Genomic DNA, 16,973 nt, shown 5'->3' with positions numbered 1-16,973 from the left:
CTCTCTCTCTCTTATTCTCTTTCTGCATTTCTGTGCTTCTCTACACTACTGTTAATATGGTATCAGAGCTCTCGACCTCGAGAGTAATTGTCTTTCCTGTTAGGGTTTTGACAAAAATCTGCATACCTCCTCTCAATCGCAGAACCAAGTAGAGAGTCGACTCTTTCTGAATATTATAATCGGCTAGGCCATCCTCCAACTGCTTTCCGGCAAAGATCAGCCTTTGCTGGTCCGGGGGAATTCCCTCCTTATCTTGGATCTTGGCCTTGACGTTGTCAATAGTGTCCGAGCTCTCGACTTCCAGAGTAATCGTCTTCCCGGTTAGGGTTTTGACGAAGATCTGCATACCTCCTCGGAGACGGAGGACAAGATGAAGAGTCGATTCCTTCTGGATATTGTAATCTGCCAGGGTTCGGCCATCTTCCAATTGCTTGCCGGCGAAGATAAGCCTCTGCTGATCCGGAGGAATACCCTCCTTATCCTGGATCTTGGCCTTGACGTTGTCGATCGTATCCGAACTCTCGACCTGCCTATAACATCAATCAAGAGTGATGGTAACCCAACCTATGTGAATGGAGATCCCATGAAGTAAGTTCATATGGGTAAGAACAAGTCACTTGTTGATTAGGCATGCATTATCAATTTATGTCAATAACTTTGTTGAACGTCTATCTCTATGGTGTAGATAGTGCAACTACTGCAATGTGTGAGGTTGAACTTATGTTCTTAATGAATACTATAGCCTATATATAGATGGTGTGCTTGACTGCAGTGCATACTTGATGGATTCACCTATTTGAGTGTGGGAGTGGGGCTGCTCCTTATGAGCTTAGGTAGGTTCTCTAGAGCACCTATGAGTATCCAGGTGGACGCATGGCCTATTCGCGCCAACCTGCTAGAACATGATCAATTCCGAGGATTCAATGTGGATGGTCAATCCCATGATTCATGCAAAGAAATATTGGTTCATAGAAAATTTAATATTCACCAAATTTCTGTGAGTTAAGACTAGCTCGTCCTAAGGCTAGTTCATAGTCCAAAAGACACTAGTTCTAATGCGTTCGATTCTCACTTTCCTTTGGTATTTCCTTGTCCTCTTTAAACTTGTGTTACTCAAATTCCTCTTAGTGGTTTGATTTGTATTTTAAAATATATGGGGGATTGTTAGAATTTTATAGGGTATTTCAAAATACAAACCAATACTCATTATGACAATTCATTTTTCTTCAAATCCATTTATTTATTGAATTAAAATTCTAGCCAATAATGTTGCCATTATTCTCAATAATTGGGACGTTGGTATTATACTACTAAGTCTAATATTGTTAGTTAGCCAATTGGTCTTATGCAGCTTACCATGTACTGATGTCAGTTTTCTTTCCAAAATAAAAACTGATACTTCCATTATATTCTAACATTGGGGGTAATAACGTTACACTTTTATAGTATAATAATACTCTTTGAATTAATTCTCCTTTATTGACCAACGTCTCTTTGGGATAGTTCTATTATATACTTGGTTATCTCTTTGTTGGAAAAATGGATAAAAAGACAATCATCTCCTCTTCTTTTCTTTTCTATCTTTTTGATTCACCATTCTTGAAAACATTATTATATTCTTCACTCCCTCCATACCAAAGGAAAGAAGCGAGTTGTTCACTTGATCCATGTATTATGAGTGTACACTTACAGGGATCATAGGTTGTTGTATCATGGAGGGTAGGGCACCATAACCTGCTACACCGAGACATTACCTTAGAGGGGCGAAATCTACTCTTAAGGATAGTGACTACACGCCTCAACCTAAAATCTTGGTCTAATCAAGGATCGACGAATAGCGTTCTCTACCTACAAAAGATAAGTATTTTATCTTATTTGGTTTATTTTATTTAATAAATTGTGGTGATAAAAATATGATATACTGATATTAATTATCGCCAACATTTCCAACACCCTGCACAATGCACACAATAGAAGGCACACAACAAATCAAAGAATCCACTAAAGAATAAGACTTTTACAAGACTCAACTTGACAAAATACTTACTAGACTTGAAGCTTTACCAAATACTTTTGTTGTGCAGTACTCCTTCCTTTGCACTCATTCGGATGATCACGTCACACACAACGTCCACCTCATGAGCAAATAGATGCACACAACTTGGTCACGAAGAATGATAATATATGAATGTGAATTCAAGGTTTCTAAAGCTTTCATAAAGTTGCTTTCAAAACCTAGCAAACCTTAAGCCTCTCCGTTTTCTCTAAGATGAAATAGTGCGTATTAGGGTTTATGCAAAAGGTGAAGAGAGAACAATGAGACTTTGTTATTTGTAGGGAATTCAACGCGTAATTTCTAGGCAATATCAAAACTGATTTCTTCTAAAAATAGCCTAAAATAAAAAAAGTCATAAATTCCTATATTAACTAAACGATTTGATCTCACACTTATTAATGCTTCTAATGAAACCCAAAAGTCCTAGGCTTTCAAGTACTTCATCGCCTTAGCATTAAAAGAACTAGATGTGTACCATTCCTCTAATAATACAACTGTTTCTAATTCTCCCATCAATTTGGGATGTTATTGGCTTTTTTTTATCCCTTGTATCTGGTGTCGACGATGCTTCAATGAGATGAGTGATCCCACAAAATGCTTGGCCATCACCTTGATCTCATCTTCTCGTTTTCTCCGTCTGTTAGTTCCTTTGAGGCCATTGGACAAAGCTCTCTCTTTCATTCTTCTGCATGTCATGATATTAAGAGTGTATATGTCTACTCACCACGAGACGTGCTTCTCAAATATGGCAGCATTTTGTTAATGCTCAAAATTGAAAGGTCAAAAAAGACCAATTCAATTAACCCTTGGACTAAAGACTTTAAAGTGATGGACAACAAGGTCTAAGTAGTTCACCCTTAAAGTTGAGCTACAAACATTGTAGTGCTTTGTATATGAGTTACAAAGAAGTACTAGGTAATAGTGTAATATTTCCTCTTCTTTCTTGGTTTGACCCCTTATAAAAGGAAATCGTCCATCTTATATAGGCCTCCAATAAGCCCCAAAAGTCCTGGACTCTCCAGTATTTCACTCTTGTATAATTAAATGAACTAGATGTCTAGCCTTGCCTTGTTGGCTAGTCCTTCCTTACTCAGTCGACATGTGAAGGCGAAGTGACACCTACTCAGGGGCTAGTTGCAAACTTTTCTGGGCAAACGTGTATCGGGCACTTTGCTCGGTCCTGAGGAGCTGAAGAGACACCGACTCGAGCGTTTTGTCTGACAACCTTTATGTCCTTTCATAGGCTTCTATTCTCGCTGATGGCCAACACACATCCCAAATTCGATGTCAGAGTAGGCCTGTCTCTAGGGTTTCATGCTATAAAGTTGTCAATTTGCCAACTTTCTTCAAGCGGTTGGAAAGTAGTTTCTTGATAGGTGTTGGGCTTCTTTACTGATAGTCAATCAAGACCAGTAAGCGGTCGCCTATAGCGGTCTAGCCTCCTTCCCTTGGTTCTAATGGCTAGCTATAAGCTTAATGACTTGGTCTTCTTCTCCTTCGTTGGGCCTTCTTAGGCCTGTATTATTATAGGGGTCTAAAAGGACCACGCGTTAACAAAAATAATTCAGTCATTAATTGTATTCCTAAATGAATGCACATGGATATTATTCATATAGTCCACGAGATATTCTCATTAAGTTGTGTTAACTAAGTAATCAGAGACGAGACTTATAACTAAAGACTAAATGAAAATCAAGATGAACAATTACAAACACATATTGAATACAATCTATTAAAGATGCTAACTAAAAAGGAATTTATTAATTAAAATTTTCTCAATGCATATTAATGAGTTACATTGAAGATTTTCAGTAATTTCCTCAAATACACTCAAGTTCACTTTCTCCCTCAATATTTAAATAAATGAAATATTGGTCGAAAAAGTAAACGACTGCGGATCAAGTGTGAAACAAGTTGTTTTCTTTGCCATGAATGGTGAAGAAAACTAAATAACAATGACATAAAGAAAAAAAAAATGACAATCATAAAGTGAAAAATAGATAAAAAAGAAATGAGATTTGGAATCATTTAGAAATCTTCTGAGATATACATTTGAAATTTAGTTGAGTGATCGGGGATCCCTTCGTTAATGAGCATCTTTAAACTGGATTTTGAAAATCTTATCTCCGTTGTGCAAAAATCTCTCTCCTTTGCAACATAATTCGGATTAATTTCCTATTAGAACCACATAAGATCCTTTTCAAATCCGGAGACTCCGTAATTAGATTTTATTTAATTACTCTTTCTGATTTGGGCTTCGGCCCGCTTTAAACCAAAGCCCAGGCCCAAACTTCGATGAGAAGAAGTCTTCAAAAAACCTAGCACGAAACCTGGCGGCAATTCCCTTATAAAATGCCCCTTAAACCCTCTTTCGCCTCTTCAATCGCGCTCTCTCAAAAACCCTAACCCAAAACCCTAGCCCCCTTTTCTCTCACTCTCTCTCAGGTCTTCAATGGAGTTTTGGGGTGAGCCGACTCTTCCTACATCTCTTTTATTACTCGTTTCGCATGATTTCGGTGTCTAGGGTTACCTGCTGTTATGATTTGCGCTTCTCTTCTGAGAAAATATGCTTTCTGTGTTTTGGTATTTTGTATTTTTTTTTTCTTTACTGGTTGTGTTTTATTGCTACGCTTTTCGGTACCAATAAATTTTTGGATGTGCTTCTGCACGCTGGAGATTGTTGTTGTTGCTAAAATGTTTGTGTTCCTTGTATGGGTCTGAAGTTGTTTGTGTTGTTTCTGTTTAGAAATCGGTGTGATCATTTTGCTAGTTTTTGAGTTGATGATTTTCAGCCAGTATTTCGGGTTTACGGTCTCTTAAACGGCAGTCTGCACGGTTTCCTTTCCTTGGTTTTGTAGTAAAAATGTGGATTTAAAAGGACAATGGAGGTTATTCTGCTTTTTATGGGTCTGCAATGAAATGTGTCTGGATATTTTGGGTTTGCAGATGTTATGCTCTTAATGATTGTTGTACTCTGAATAACGATCCCGTTTTCGTTGGTTTAGGTGTTGAAGTGAAGGCTGGAGAGCCTCTAAAAGTAGTGCCAGAGGAAAGCTCTGTTATCCACTTGTCACAGGTTAATTGATTTGTCTACTAATTTTTCTTTGTAATCACGGTACATGGCATGTGTTCGCAAGTTTATTAATAGTTTCTTGTTCTCTAGGCAACTCTGGGCGAGTTGAAAAAGGGAGGTGATCAGTGTGTTATCCATGTCAAGGTTGGGAACCAAAAGCTTGTTTTGGCAAATCTCTCATCTGATAAAATGCCTCAGATTCCCTTTGACTTGGTCTTTGACAAAGAGTTCGAGCTCTCGCACAACTTGAAAAGTGGGAGTGTCCACTTCTGTGGTTATCAAACTTGCCTCGCAGAATATCCTTTTAATCGTTTGTGTTTATGCTGACTTGATTGTTGGATGATGATATTTACACTTACTTTCTAAGTGCCTTAAACTTGTTAAGATATGGTGGAGTCTCATCTTAAATGCTGTGTTAGTTGTTTGTTTCTCTACTGCTATTTTTTTTTTCTGTTGTTGGTTACCCTCTTAGGATAACCTTTAGTTGGGTCTTTGATTTTTTTCGTACCTCAGCGGGTGTAGTATTGTTGGACTGGGTTGGGTTGAGCACCCTGAAATTGGGAACAAGTTAATTGGCTCATAATACCATATTGTTGCATTGTTTTTCCAAAATTAAGTTTATTGTAATTTTATCAAGTTTTTGTGTTGACTGTTGTAGAGAGGTATTCAAAACTGTCGGCAGTTGTACCTATTGCTTTTGGGATGAAAAATATACAAGTTCATTATTATATTTTTTCCTCCATGCTAGTTATCTTTTTAGGAAAACAAGTTTTTGTGAACTGGGGTTTTAAATTGCATGAAAACTAATATAATGCTGATTTTGTAATTTAGTGTTGATTAATATTGCAATATTTAGTGTTTCTCCATTGCTTCCTTGACTACTTGCTCTGTTATGGTGCCACTGAATCGGATGAGGAGGACCATTCTGGTAAGTTCTATTATATTTTACCTTTCTGTTTTCTGTTTTCTGTTTATCATGAATTTATTATTCAACCTTCGCTCATATGGTTACAATTTTCCATGTATGTAGTATTCACAGATTCAGAAGAGGATCTCCCACTGAATTTTACCGACAATGGTAAATGCTGCACTTGGACTTATCTTAATTTTCGTGCAGGAATGTGTCGTAAGTTGAATTCATTCTTACCAGTGTTTGGATTGTGCGCAGGTAAAGTTGTTGCAGCAAAGCCAGCTCCACCCAAGACTAATGCTGTCAAACCAGAATCTTCTGGAAAGCAGAAGGTTAATATTGTAGAGCCAATTAAGGATGAGGATGATTCTGATGACTCAGATGATGTTGATGATTCTGATGACGATGATGACGATAGAAGTTCTGATGAGGTAACCAAAAGGGTTTCATAAGAATATGGCTGTTCTTTTAATAATTATAATTGAAATTTGTTCTGAATTGTCCCAAAAAGTATACAGATTATGAACTTTTTGCACATTGACGATGTCTTTTGACATCCCCTTTGGCCTTTTTGTGTCATCCACAAGTCAACTTATTTCAACTGCTGTGTTTTTAGCCAATGTCTAAAATTAGTTTGAGCTTTAGTTTTTTTAACTCTTTTAGTTCAGAAAATTTGTTCGTGGGCTGTGCTTCAACTTGTTTGTTGTTGGAGGTTCTTGGGTCAAACCGGTTTCTTGCTTGTATCTAATAAATAACTTTCAAAATTTGCGTTTCCTATTGTAGGACATGCTTGGAGCTGATAGCAGTGATGAAGATGATGACGACAGTGAGGAAGAAGAGGAGACCCCAACTCCTAAGAAGGTAATCAAATGAATTCATTTGGTTCCCGTTTGTTTGCCTTTTGCTTCCGGATTTTTAACTTACTATTTATGCGAGTTCTAATTGTTCATAATTTGATAATTTATCTAGAACTCCAAGAAAAGGCCCAATGAATCTGCTCCGAAAACTCCCGTCTCTGCTAAGAAGGCAAAGCAAGTTACTCCACAGAAGACTGGTACCTTTCCTCTCTCACACAGAAAAGCATTATTTAGTATAATATTTCCGCGAATGATTCTTCCTGTTTTCTAGCTTTAGTAATCGAATTAGGAATTTATCTTGCGTGTCAACATGTGATGTAAATGTATAACGTTTGGGGGAAACTCAACATGCAAAATAAATTCCTAATTCTATAAATTTATCTCATTTACTTAGCGCAATTGGTTGCTTCTGTTACAGATGGAAAGAAGGGTGCCCACACTGCTACACCACACCCTGCAAAGGGAGGAAAGACGCCTGCTACCTCTGACAAGTCCAAGCCACAAACACCCAAGTCTGCTGGCGGTGATCACTCTTGCAAGCCATGCAACAAGTACGTTGAAAAACTGTTTTTTTTCTTTACTATCAGGTGTCTTATCGTATTTTGTTGCTGGTTTTCATGTGGTGTTTTGCTGTTCGCAGGTCATTTAACTCCGATGGTGCTCTTTCGTCTCACAAGAAGGCCAAGCACAGCGCTAAGTAGAACGAGAGGGATGTACGGAAGCGTGACATGTCTATGATATGTAATATTTTTGATAATTGAGATTACAGAGGGTTGGGCGTAGTGGTTGTCCTCGTGGTTTTTGAGATCGTCGGCGTGTCCTCGTGGTTTTAGGTCCCTTTGTATTGGATATTGCTCATGAATCTGAAGTTAGGCGTAATATGTTTTGAATCTCCTAATCTCACTACACACTCGTGATGTTTGTTTTTTGTTTGATTTATTCAATTTGATAGTCAGAAGTTGATTTATTCAGTTCGACAACTAGAGAGTGGTTGGTTGGCGAGAGTGTTTGGATATCATTTTTCTTATCTAAATAATGCGGTTTAAATCTTATATATTATTCTTATTAGAGCTGCGATAATGTCTCGTAGGCGGTAACAAATTGGTATTTTACCATAATATAATCTCACAGCTTCAATCCTAACATAATCAAGATTGGCATGAACGTGGTGTAGGGTATGGTTAGCCGGAACACCGCAACTTGCCAACTACGGCGGCCGGATCTTTCATTAACGTGCCGGTTTGGTGCGTGAAATGGGTTCTAGGTAATGAACACCCTAATATCAACACACTAGCGGGTGCCTTTTTTCTCCCTATATCCGAAGTTTATAGTAATAGAGAGATGCATAAAAAGACAATTTTATCCGCATTATTAAGCATGAAGTGCACTAATTGAGCAGGCTTTAGAGTAAGAAATGCTACCAACCTTTTCCAACTGCTTACCTTCTTTGTTCATCGTATAAAAGTGTAGAAAAAAGATTGCGAGGAAATGAATATACATTAATCCCTTTGAATCCTTTCCCACGTAGCAAATGCAGTGATTACGTATGGATAATTACCTAATTATTAGGATTTAGGAATGATTTCGAATTGGTCTTAACCATTTGAAACATTCTAAGTACAGTAAAACCTCTATAAAGTCATAAAGTTGGGACTAAACAATTTTAACTTTAAAGAGGTTAGTACTTAATAAAACTGTTGTATCATTGACAAATATTACTATATGAATGTGTGTGTTTCTTTAATATGGAGTTTATTTCCATACAAAATTGGTCTTACATTAGGACCGAAATTATTTTACGAGTGATATGGCATATTTTTTGTATCGTTGACAAATATTACTGTTTGAATGTGCATTTCTTTGATATGAAACCAAGAAATGTTATAACTCAAAGTGGAGTTTATTTTTATTATATATATAACTGGTCTCAAGTTAAGATCAAAATTATTTTATAACTTAGGTCATTACTTTACAGAGTATTACTTAAAGGGTTTTACTGTGACTGTAACTGCATAACAAAATTGGACGTCTGCCCCAAATTGACCCCTTTTAGCAAGCAAATTGGGGATTAAATTTAGCTGATGGGATGAAGATTTCTTATTAAAAGACGAAAAAATGATGGAAAAAGAGTGATTGGTTGCTTGCATGAATCTTAATCAGGTAAGGTTATGGCGGTCTTGGTCTGTTCACCCTTAGATGATATCACACCAAATGCGCCCTTAAAGCCTCGGATTAGCAAGGTCCTCCATCCACCATGGTAGCTAATATATACAATTTTTACGTTTCTCTTATGTTAATTTTTGTTATTTGATCATCTTCAATTCATTTAATCTAACAACTAAAAATTAAGAGAAGTGTGAAAAGTAAAATGGGATGTAGATAGCATCACACTGGACAAAAACTTAATGCTTTAAAATTCACCAAAATATATATGAAATGAGACGTAATGTTGGAGAAGCATAGTCTATCATTAAAAGAGAGACCATAATATGATCATGCCAACTAAAAACGTCAAATGATAATCCTTGAACATTCAAAAATGTAAACCAACTGGTTCAACAACATGAGAGATTTTGTTTGCCACACTCAACCTGCACCACAATTAGACTACTACTACTACCAACAGTAATAACCTGCAACATTCGTTCGAACGATGGAACACGAAGATACTTTCATACTCCTGGATCGAAACCTGAAACATCGAATAATCAGACTCTCCTGAATCCTGAAACACTGCACGAGCAAACCTGTACACAAATTCCATGGTAAGCTGCAATGAAAAGAAAAAGGCTCGGACCATAGAAGCAGGGAAACCTGAACCTGCAAAACTTATCAAGAATGTAAGATCATGACTTTTTTCATTCCGTAAACTGAAACAGAAAAATAAACAAAGCTACAAAGGGAGAAGAATACAAAACCCAAGACAGAACCATGACATTCGATCTTTCACTACTCTTGATTTGTGATTGTCACAGAACCTGACTGTAAATTATGAATGCATGAATACAAGCAAACCAATTTCACACGTCTGTAATATATCAACTAGGGATTGGTTTACACGGAAATAAAAAAATGCCTATTTGATTAAACTAAGTTAGATCAGCCTTTTTTTTTTTTTTTTGTTTCAAAATATCCAGTTCAAACAGCGTTCTAGCATTCATACAGCCGAAGAGACAAGGCTTTGTTGTTATTGTTTTTAAAATTTCCGGAAGCTAATAGAGAACTAGGGCATTAGGGGAAAGATATATTCAGGTATATCATGCAGGAAGCACGCAGTCATACATATGAATTAGATTAAAAAAGTCATATCAATTCCACATCACAAAAGTGTGAACCTGCACACCACCTGCACATTGGAAAATGTGCTGTAAGCTATATTTATTGAACAAATGCTTACTGTTGAAACATAAATTTCTTTTGTGATTGAGCACGCATAATTTATGTTGATATGTATGCATGTGTGTACGCATTGGGGGCCGGGGGGGGAGGGGAGGTGGGGGGGGGGGGTGGTGGAGAGAGAGAGAGAGTATCTCTGTATGTGTGCGCGCGTCTACATATATGTATATTTACAGAGAGAGAGTGAGGAAAAACCAGACAAAAGCTTTATAATATCAGTAGTCATACCCTCATTTCTCTGGAAGTTGCTATTGCTGCTCTTACTCATGGCCATTGTACTGATTTTCCATATGTGCATGCCCATCATTGTTGCTTCTGTCAGTGTTGACCTTACTAGCATTTTCATTCTGTTCTTTTTCCATATTCCACTGCTCAATTTTGGCCCGTCTCTCCTCACTTCCTTCTCTAACTGGACTGTGGTTTCTTCTTCTTCCAGGGCTTCTACTTCTACTGCGTCCTCTCTTTCGACCAGGGCTTAGAGTCTTGTTCCTCCGGCTCCAGCTTTCAGGATAACGATCATCATCATCATACCTTCTGCTATAAGCACGGCTCCCATGAGAGTGTTCTTCATAACTACGATGCCTGTAAGGGCTGCGACTCCTGCTTCGACTGCGGCTGTGCCTTCTCCGATGGCTCCTGAATAGTTCACGCCTCAATTCCCTGACATTGTAAGTTTATAAGCTTTAAAACCCCTCCAATCCATTTCCAACCATTGGGCTAAAATAAGCCTTGGGGAAAAAATATATCTCTGGGCTAAATTCCCAGCTTAAATTATTCTGGACCCACCAAACTGTCATATTTCAAACTTTTTTTTTTTTTTTTTTTTTACTTATAATCTAACGGCTATGATCAAATCTAATAGTAAAAAAGAGATTTGATGGCCCAAAATTAAATCTAACATCTAAAATAATGTAAGAAAATTATTTAAATCAAATTTAACTTAAGACTTTATAAATACCTACTATTTGTATGATTTTTAATTACTTATCAGAATTTAAATATTATTAAATTAAAATGTTCATAAAAATAAATTCAGATAAGTTACATAAATTTTATTTTCATAAAAGTTACCGAGAAAAAAAAAAAAGGCTAAAATCATTATTTAATAATCTTGGGCAAAAATTTTAAGCCATAACCGTTAGAGGAGAAAAGCAGTCTTTAGGTTATGGCTAAAATTTTTCTGGCTTAAATTTTAAAGCTTTATCCCCAAGGGTTGGAGATGGTCTTAGTGCACATACTATCCTTTGTTCAAAAAAAAAAAAAAAAAAAAAAAAAAAAAAAACAAAACAACAAACAAACAAACAAACAAACAAAGAAATTATGAGTAAATTTAATTTATCAGTAAATTCTGCAATAAGTAAAGATCATCAAGTAAAGCTTACCTGCCAATCCTTTTCAGGTGCATAAAATTGCAGTATCCACCACGGTTGCATGTATTCTCCTCATATTGCCTGCAGGTGGCTTCACGGAAGTCTGTCACTGGTGAATAGTCAACAATGATAGGACGACCTGCAAATGATTTACGATGGGACAGAAGTTCAGCATATAATAACCATATAATTTAGGCCTAAATGGAGATATAAACGATACCTAGTAGAAACCTTGAGACCAAATTCTAAAGATGAAAGATACAGAGAACACACTAACCAGCATAAAATCTTCCACTCAGGTTCCGAAGCGCATTTGCAGCATGATCTTCCTCCCTAAACTGAACGTACACATTGCCCACCTGCCCAAATCGATAAATTTCCCGGTAGAACCAAATATCAATAATCTTTCTGTTGAAACAAAAAATAAAAAGAGGAAAACTGAACAAGAGCTTAACTCTCCGTTCAATATAACATACCATGTGGTCGGCTAGGTTGTCACAGACATTCAGACTTTCAATGTCGCCATACTTACTCAACTCCTGAAATAGATCCTCATAAAACTCCTGCAGTTCCCATACATCAAAATTTTAATTGTTGGGCGTATCACATACAGAATACAAATGGATTTGCACAAACGCTAAAGGTTTTCAACTATTTCACAGCTGTGCATTAAGGGCTTTAAGGTAACAAAAGATCGTACAAAAGTTTATTTTGTACCGAACGCACCCTACAACCGATTTCGTAATTTTATTCAACTCTACTTTGTCTCCTCTCCAACTAAAAATACTAGCAAGAGATAAAATCTTCAATTTCGTTTCCGACTTTTTGTTGAATAGTATTAACGATTCAATTTTTAATCACAGCAATTCAGGTAAGTTCACAAATGGGGGAATTGCAGAGACTCTAATATGGATAACAAAAAACCCTAATTCAGAGAAACAGCACATAATTAAATGATAAAGCAAATCAAATAAAAACAGCACAAATTCAATTCGGTTTCCGTTGAATCATGGGTTTAGTTGCACAAAACAACACCACATTAAAGCAAATCCGGCAAAAGGGTTTTCAATTTTCAATACAAAGAAGAAGAAAAAGAAGGTTGAGGGAGACCTCAAAGTGCCTCTGCATCTGGCGGGGGTCGATGGGCTGGCCCTGGGCGTCGACGCCGGGGGTGATCATATCGGGCCGCTGGTACATGTTGGAGAGCAGGAGCGTGGGGCTGACGCTGGGCTTAGTGTGGAGTCTGGAACAGCGGTCGCCGTGCCTGCAAGCCCCAATTTTGAAGTAGAAAGGGCAGTTCACTCGGTCCTTCTCCGTCCCGAATATCGAAGCCAAGTGCTCCGCCATGGCTGTCTTCGATTCTGCTGTGGTTGTGAATTAATGGGCGGAGGGAGGAAGCTTATACGGTGGCCGGAGGCGGGGGGTGGGCTATAAATATTGAGGAAAGGGGAGACAGGAAGTGGCTGTTTGCAATTGTGGTTCTGGTTCTCTTCTAGAGGGTTCGTTCGGACAGTGGGACGTGTTTATGTGAAATTGGGATCACGTGAGGGTTAGCATTAGATCACGTGGCCGCTCATCAATTACAATTATCGTTGAATTAGATCTGATAATTTCTTACATAACCTATTAACACGACACGTAAATAAAACGAAAGTAACGGATTTTGGATCGACATGATAACGAATTGGGTCATTATTAGGTTACATGATAAGAAACCGTTAATAACGGTTCTTAACAAGTTTACACAATAATGACACTTAGGTAACCTATTTCAATACGTTAAAAAATGTTAATTTGATGATTTTAAATTTTTAAACTACTAAAAAAACTTATTATAAAATATAATAGTCATTTTGTATCTGTATATATTGTATATTAAATATGTATTATTGTATTATTATTCTATATAAATTTAATAAATTTAAGTTTATTTATTTATTTTTATAATATATTATAGGCAAAGAGTGAGATTAAAAAATTATAAAACACATTAGAAGTAAAAATATCAAGTAATTTAAAAATACCAAAACACATTAAAAAATTATAATAATTAATTTACAAGTGTGAAAAATGTAAAAAAAAAATTGGCGAATGCTCGTGATCGCATCATCTACGCTTTGAGGATGGGTATATCATTGTTTGAACTTTTAGAATCATACAAACCCTCATGAATAGTATTTTTAAGGAGTTTAAAATAAATAAAATTCATAATCATTAATGTACAAGTCTGAAAAATATGAAAGCATATATAAACGCTCGTGATTCCATCCTCAACTTTGAAACGTAACTCTTTTTGTTTTGCATATCCTAGACATGGTACTTCCTATATAATGTAGGGAGGTTTCACAAAACACTCCTGGTGCTATTCACTTTTAACGAAAAACCACATTTATACATTTCCCTGGTACTATTCACTATACCTTTAAAAGGGCTTTTCATTAAAAGAGAAATTTTTTTTGGACTTTTCGTTAGTTTTCCTATTAATTAGGCTCTTACTTTGGGGTATGTAATACTTGATAGGCAAATTATTATTATTATTTTTTTTAATTTTTATGTTCTAAACTAATATTTATGTGACAATATGCTATGCATATACTAATTTAGTATTATATTTTCCATTTTTTTTTGGTCAAATTATGTTTATCATTTTCATTATTTATTGATTTAAAATATATTTTTTAACGGGTAATGAGTTGGGTCATATTACCTGATAACATTAACGGGTCGGTTTCAGGTCGGGTCATATTATCTGTTTACCTTAACATGTGTTATACGACACAACCCATTAAGATATCGGATATGTCACAAAAACACACGACATGAATGTTAGGTTTAGAAGGAATGATAGAAATGGTATAGTCTTCGAAAATAAAACTCGTCATCAGTGGGAAATTGTTGTGCATGCACAACAACTATGAGAGAAATTTACAGATGGTGAATAGGCTCAATGGGGTTGGTGCTCATGCTACTTAGCAACCACTATTGGCAAGAATGGTGAAAAGTAGCTTATTTGTAACAAAAGCCGAACTACTTTCTCCTCGAGTTGTCGAATGTATTGTCGCGAGAGAAAGACTTATGTTTGCTTTTGAGGTGGAGAGCATTTTAGAGAATGAAGATGTTCGGGCAAGATTTCCCTCGCATAGCTCCCCAGGGGTATGGCACTTTGTATGTTGTCGGGCGAGTTCTTACTGCTTCGTGTATTGCAGGTTAAGTTAGTATTTTGTTTGAAATGTGCCTTTGTGGGGCCTTTAGTGTCTGCCTTGAGGCTCGTAATCAAAACTAATAAGGGTTTGAGCATGCCATTGTTATCTTAGTATAAAAGATTGTTAGATAGGTGTGATTTAAGTTAATTACTTGTGCCCTAAGTTACTTAAACTTCTTGTTATCAAATGAATGTCACAGATGAGTTAAGTCTGCATTAAGTTCTTTTTCTTGCCTTGTAAACAAGGATTTTTAGTTCATAATCTTGTACGTCCAAAACAAAGGGAGTTCAGGGCCCTTTCAACCACTTCCTCGATCATAGTTTACTTTTAATGAAAACATGTTCATTAATTTAACTAGCTTCGAATGCAAATGGAACTCTTAAGTAGAAAACAGTTGGAAACATCTTGAATACATGCTGAAAAGTACATTAAGCAACATATCTACTAAATAAAAGTACAAACAAAGAGACTCAGGCAAGATTTCACCTTGTCGGGTAAGGTTGAACTTTTTGCAACCTCTTTTCTTTGGGTTTACAGATGGTTGTATGCTAAAAAGAATGGAGAGTAAATAGGTTTTACGCGAGGGAATCAATACCACAACACTAAGGGAAGGTAGCAAAGCTTCTATACTAGACAAAATATAGCTTTTCCTAAGGGAACTATAACTAAAAGGATTGAATCTGGACAAGTTTCAGCTTTCTGGGTATGAACTGGCTTGAGAGAAAAGTTTGTATGTCTTTTGATTGATTGATTGAGTGTCCTTGTCTATAGTATTTATTTCTCTTTTTATAGGCAAGTTGGCTCGACTCTTTTGGTTTTACTCTTGGCCGATGACTTTCGGAGGGCAGTGAGTCATCTCTTATTTACTTCCTTATGCCATCAGAAAGTGCGTTTTGGTTGGTGGTGAGTTGATCTCTGTCAACCATCACTTCAATCATAGGCACATGGCGTATACTTTAACTGAAATGACTTTAATTCATTTTAGGCTTGTCGACTGGGCTTCGGGCAAGTCTTCATTTGCTTTAGCATCCTTGCTCATCCTTATCATAAAGCCTAATGTTAAATATTAACCCAAACAGTGCCCCCTTTAATCATTGTTAAGTCTGTTAATTGAGACATTAATAATGATTAAATACTAGCCGCATGTTTTAACTTGGGACTTGCACCATTTAAACAATTGTTTTTGAATAAACCCTTGCACTAACTCATGATCTCTAACGTTAACTAACTGCTTGTTAAATAACCTCCATTTAAATTTCTCAGTCAATACTTCTAGCAATCCTTATTCTCTGAGTTTCCAGAATTTCCTTGCCTTCCCAGTTTTTTCTTGCTATCTACTATCAATCTCTTTCCTTTTCTTCTTAAAAAATAATCAATTAATGGCACCTAAACTTCGCCCTACATGCGAGTCTGGTGAAAGGATCATCAACCTACGTCGCCGACTCAACGGCCTTCATCGCATTTGGGATTGCCTGAACCTCTCCATATTCTTCAAGGAATGAGGTGTCCACTTTCTGGGGCCAGCCTAAACTGCTCTAGTTCCTATCCTAGTGGAAAATAACATGCATGCTGCTAATTGGTTCACTCTCAGCTCCTACTTTGCCGAGGCTGGCATTTCGGCCTCCAAAATAGCCAATTTTCGAAGGGGCTTCCCACTGATGATGGATGAAGCTTGGTCGCAGTGGGTGGACGAGCTCAAGCCCATCTGGTAACAGAAGTGGATGGCCAATAGAATCTATGAGTTCATCATGCTCTCTAAGGTCACAGTTATAGCCAAACCCGAGCTCCTAACCACGGCTTTCCTTTTCTAGAACAATGAGACTAACACATTCGACTTTAGGATAGGTCTCATATCTCTTACAGACCTAGACATGGCTCTAGTCTTTGGGCTAAGGCCATTGGACATGTGCGTGGACGTCACCCACGACTGATCTTCACTCTCTTGCCCAACTGCTGAAAGCTCGGGCTCATCTGATTCCATCACTTGTCTAGAGTATAATGATAGGAGCATTTTTATGTGACTTAATTGGCTTGTTCTCATGCATTTATGTTGTTTTTCCTTAGTTAGTTTAGTGTTTAAAGTCATTTTCGTGCAATTTCAGGTTTTA

General features: G+C 36.9%; 3 protein-coding genes across 5 annotated transcripts; 1 reads left to right on the top strand and 2 right to left on the bottom strand.

The window, feature by feature from the left end:
• Positions 1-40: 40 nt before the first annotated feature.
• On the bottom strand, positions 41-1,418 carry LOC125479457 (polyubiquitin-like). The gene is made up of 2 exons (XM_048588740.1): positions 1,357-1,418; positions 41-530 (listed from the first exon to the last, which is right to left on the bottom strand). The coding sequence occupies exons 1-2, from the start codon at positions 1,416-1,418 to the stop codon at positions 41-43; spliced, it is 552 nt and encodes a 183-aa protein (XP_048444697.1).
• A 2,960-nt stretch (positions 1,419-4,378) lies between these two features.
• On the top strand, positions 4,379-7,786 carry LOC103929866 (histone deacetylase HDT1). The gene is made up of 10 exons (XM_009339126.3): positions 4,379-4,521; positions 5,062-5,132; positions 5,220-5,425; positions 6,032-6,057; positions 6,160-6,207; positions 6,298-6,470; positions 6,823-6,900; positions 7,009-7,093; positions 7,315-7,447; positions 7,537-7,786. The coding sequence occupies exons 1-10, from the start codon at positions 4,509-4,511 to the stop codon at positions 7,595-7,597; spliced, it is 894 nt and encodes a 297-aa protein (XP_009337401.2). The 5' UTR covers positions 4,379-4,508; the 3' UTR covers positions 7,598-7,786.
• A 1,559-nt stretch (positions 7,787-9,345) lies between these two features.
• LOC103929865 (splicing factor U2af small subunit B) lies at positions 9,346-13,155 on the bottom strand. 3 transcript variants are annotated; one of them, XM_009339125.3, is made up of 6 exons: positions 12,773-13,155; positions 12,139-12,225; positions 11,940-12,021; positions 11,675-11,801; positions 10,521-10,952; positions 9,346-10,242 (listed from the first exon to the last, which is right to left on the bottom strand). In XM_009339125.3, the coding sequence occupies exons 1-5, from the start codon at positions 13,007-13,009 to the stop codon at positions 10,553-10,555; spliced, it is 933 nt and encodes a 310-aa protein (XP_009337400.2). In that variant the 5' UTR covers positions 13,010-13,155; the 3' UTR covers positions 9,346-10,242; positions 10,521-10,552. The 3 variants fall into 3 exon arrangements, with proteins under 3 accessions (XP_009337400.2, XP_009337399.2, XP_009337398.2); XM_009339124.3 differs by having other exon boundaries at positions 9,346-9,716; XM_009339123.2 differs by having other exon boundaries at positions 9,346-9,643; positions 12,773-13,154.
• Between the last annotated feature and the right edge of the window lie 3,818 nt (positions 13,156-16,973).

The sequence above is a fragment of a genome, unplaced genomic scaffold (assembly GCF_019419815.1).
Source record: "Pyrus x bretschneideri cultivar Hongxiangsu unplaced genomic scaffold, Pyrus_bretschneideri_v1 Contig29, whole genome shotgun sequence".
NCBI classification, from domain to species: Eukaryota; Viridiplantae; Streptophyta; class Magnoliopsida; order Rosales; family Rosaceae; genus Pyrus; species Pyrus x bretschneideri.
This window is presented reverse-complemented; position numbering and strand designations above follow the sequence as displayed.

Coding starts and splice junctions, on each gene's coding strand:
- LOC125479457 (XM_048588740.1), bottom strand. CDS start 1,418: ATGTTAGAATATAATGGAAGTATCAGTTTTTATTTTGGAAAGAAAACT. Junction 531..1,356: donor AAAACTGACATCAGTACATG/GTAAGCTGCATA, acceptor TTGATGTTATAG/GCAGGTCGAGAGTTCGGATA.
- LOC103929866 (XM_009339126.3), top strand. Junction 5,426..6,031: donor TATCAAACTTGCCTCGCAGA/ATATCCTTTTAA, acceptor TTATGGTGCCAC/TGAATCGGATGAGGAGGACC. Junction 6,208..6,297: donor ACTGAATTTTACCGACAATG/GTAAATGCTGCA, acceptor GATTGTGCGCAG/GTAAAGTTGTTGCAGCAAAG.
- LOC103929865 (XM_009339125.3), bottom strand. CDS start 13,009: ATGGCGGAGCACTTGGCTTCGATATTCGGGACGGAGAAGGACCGAGTG. Junction 12,226..12,772: donor AGATGCAGAGGCACTTTGAG/GTCTCCCTCAAC, acceptor TGGGAACTGCAG/GAGTTTTATGAGGATCTATT. Junction 10,953..11,674: donor CACCTGAAAAGGATTGGCAG/GTAAGCTTTACT, acceptor TTACAATGTCAG/GGAATTGAGGCGTGAACTAT.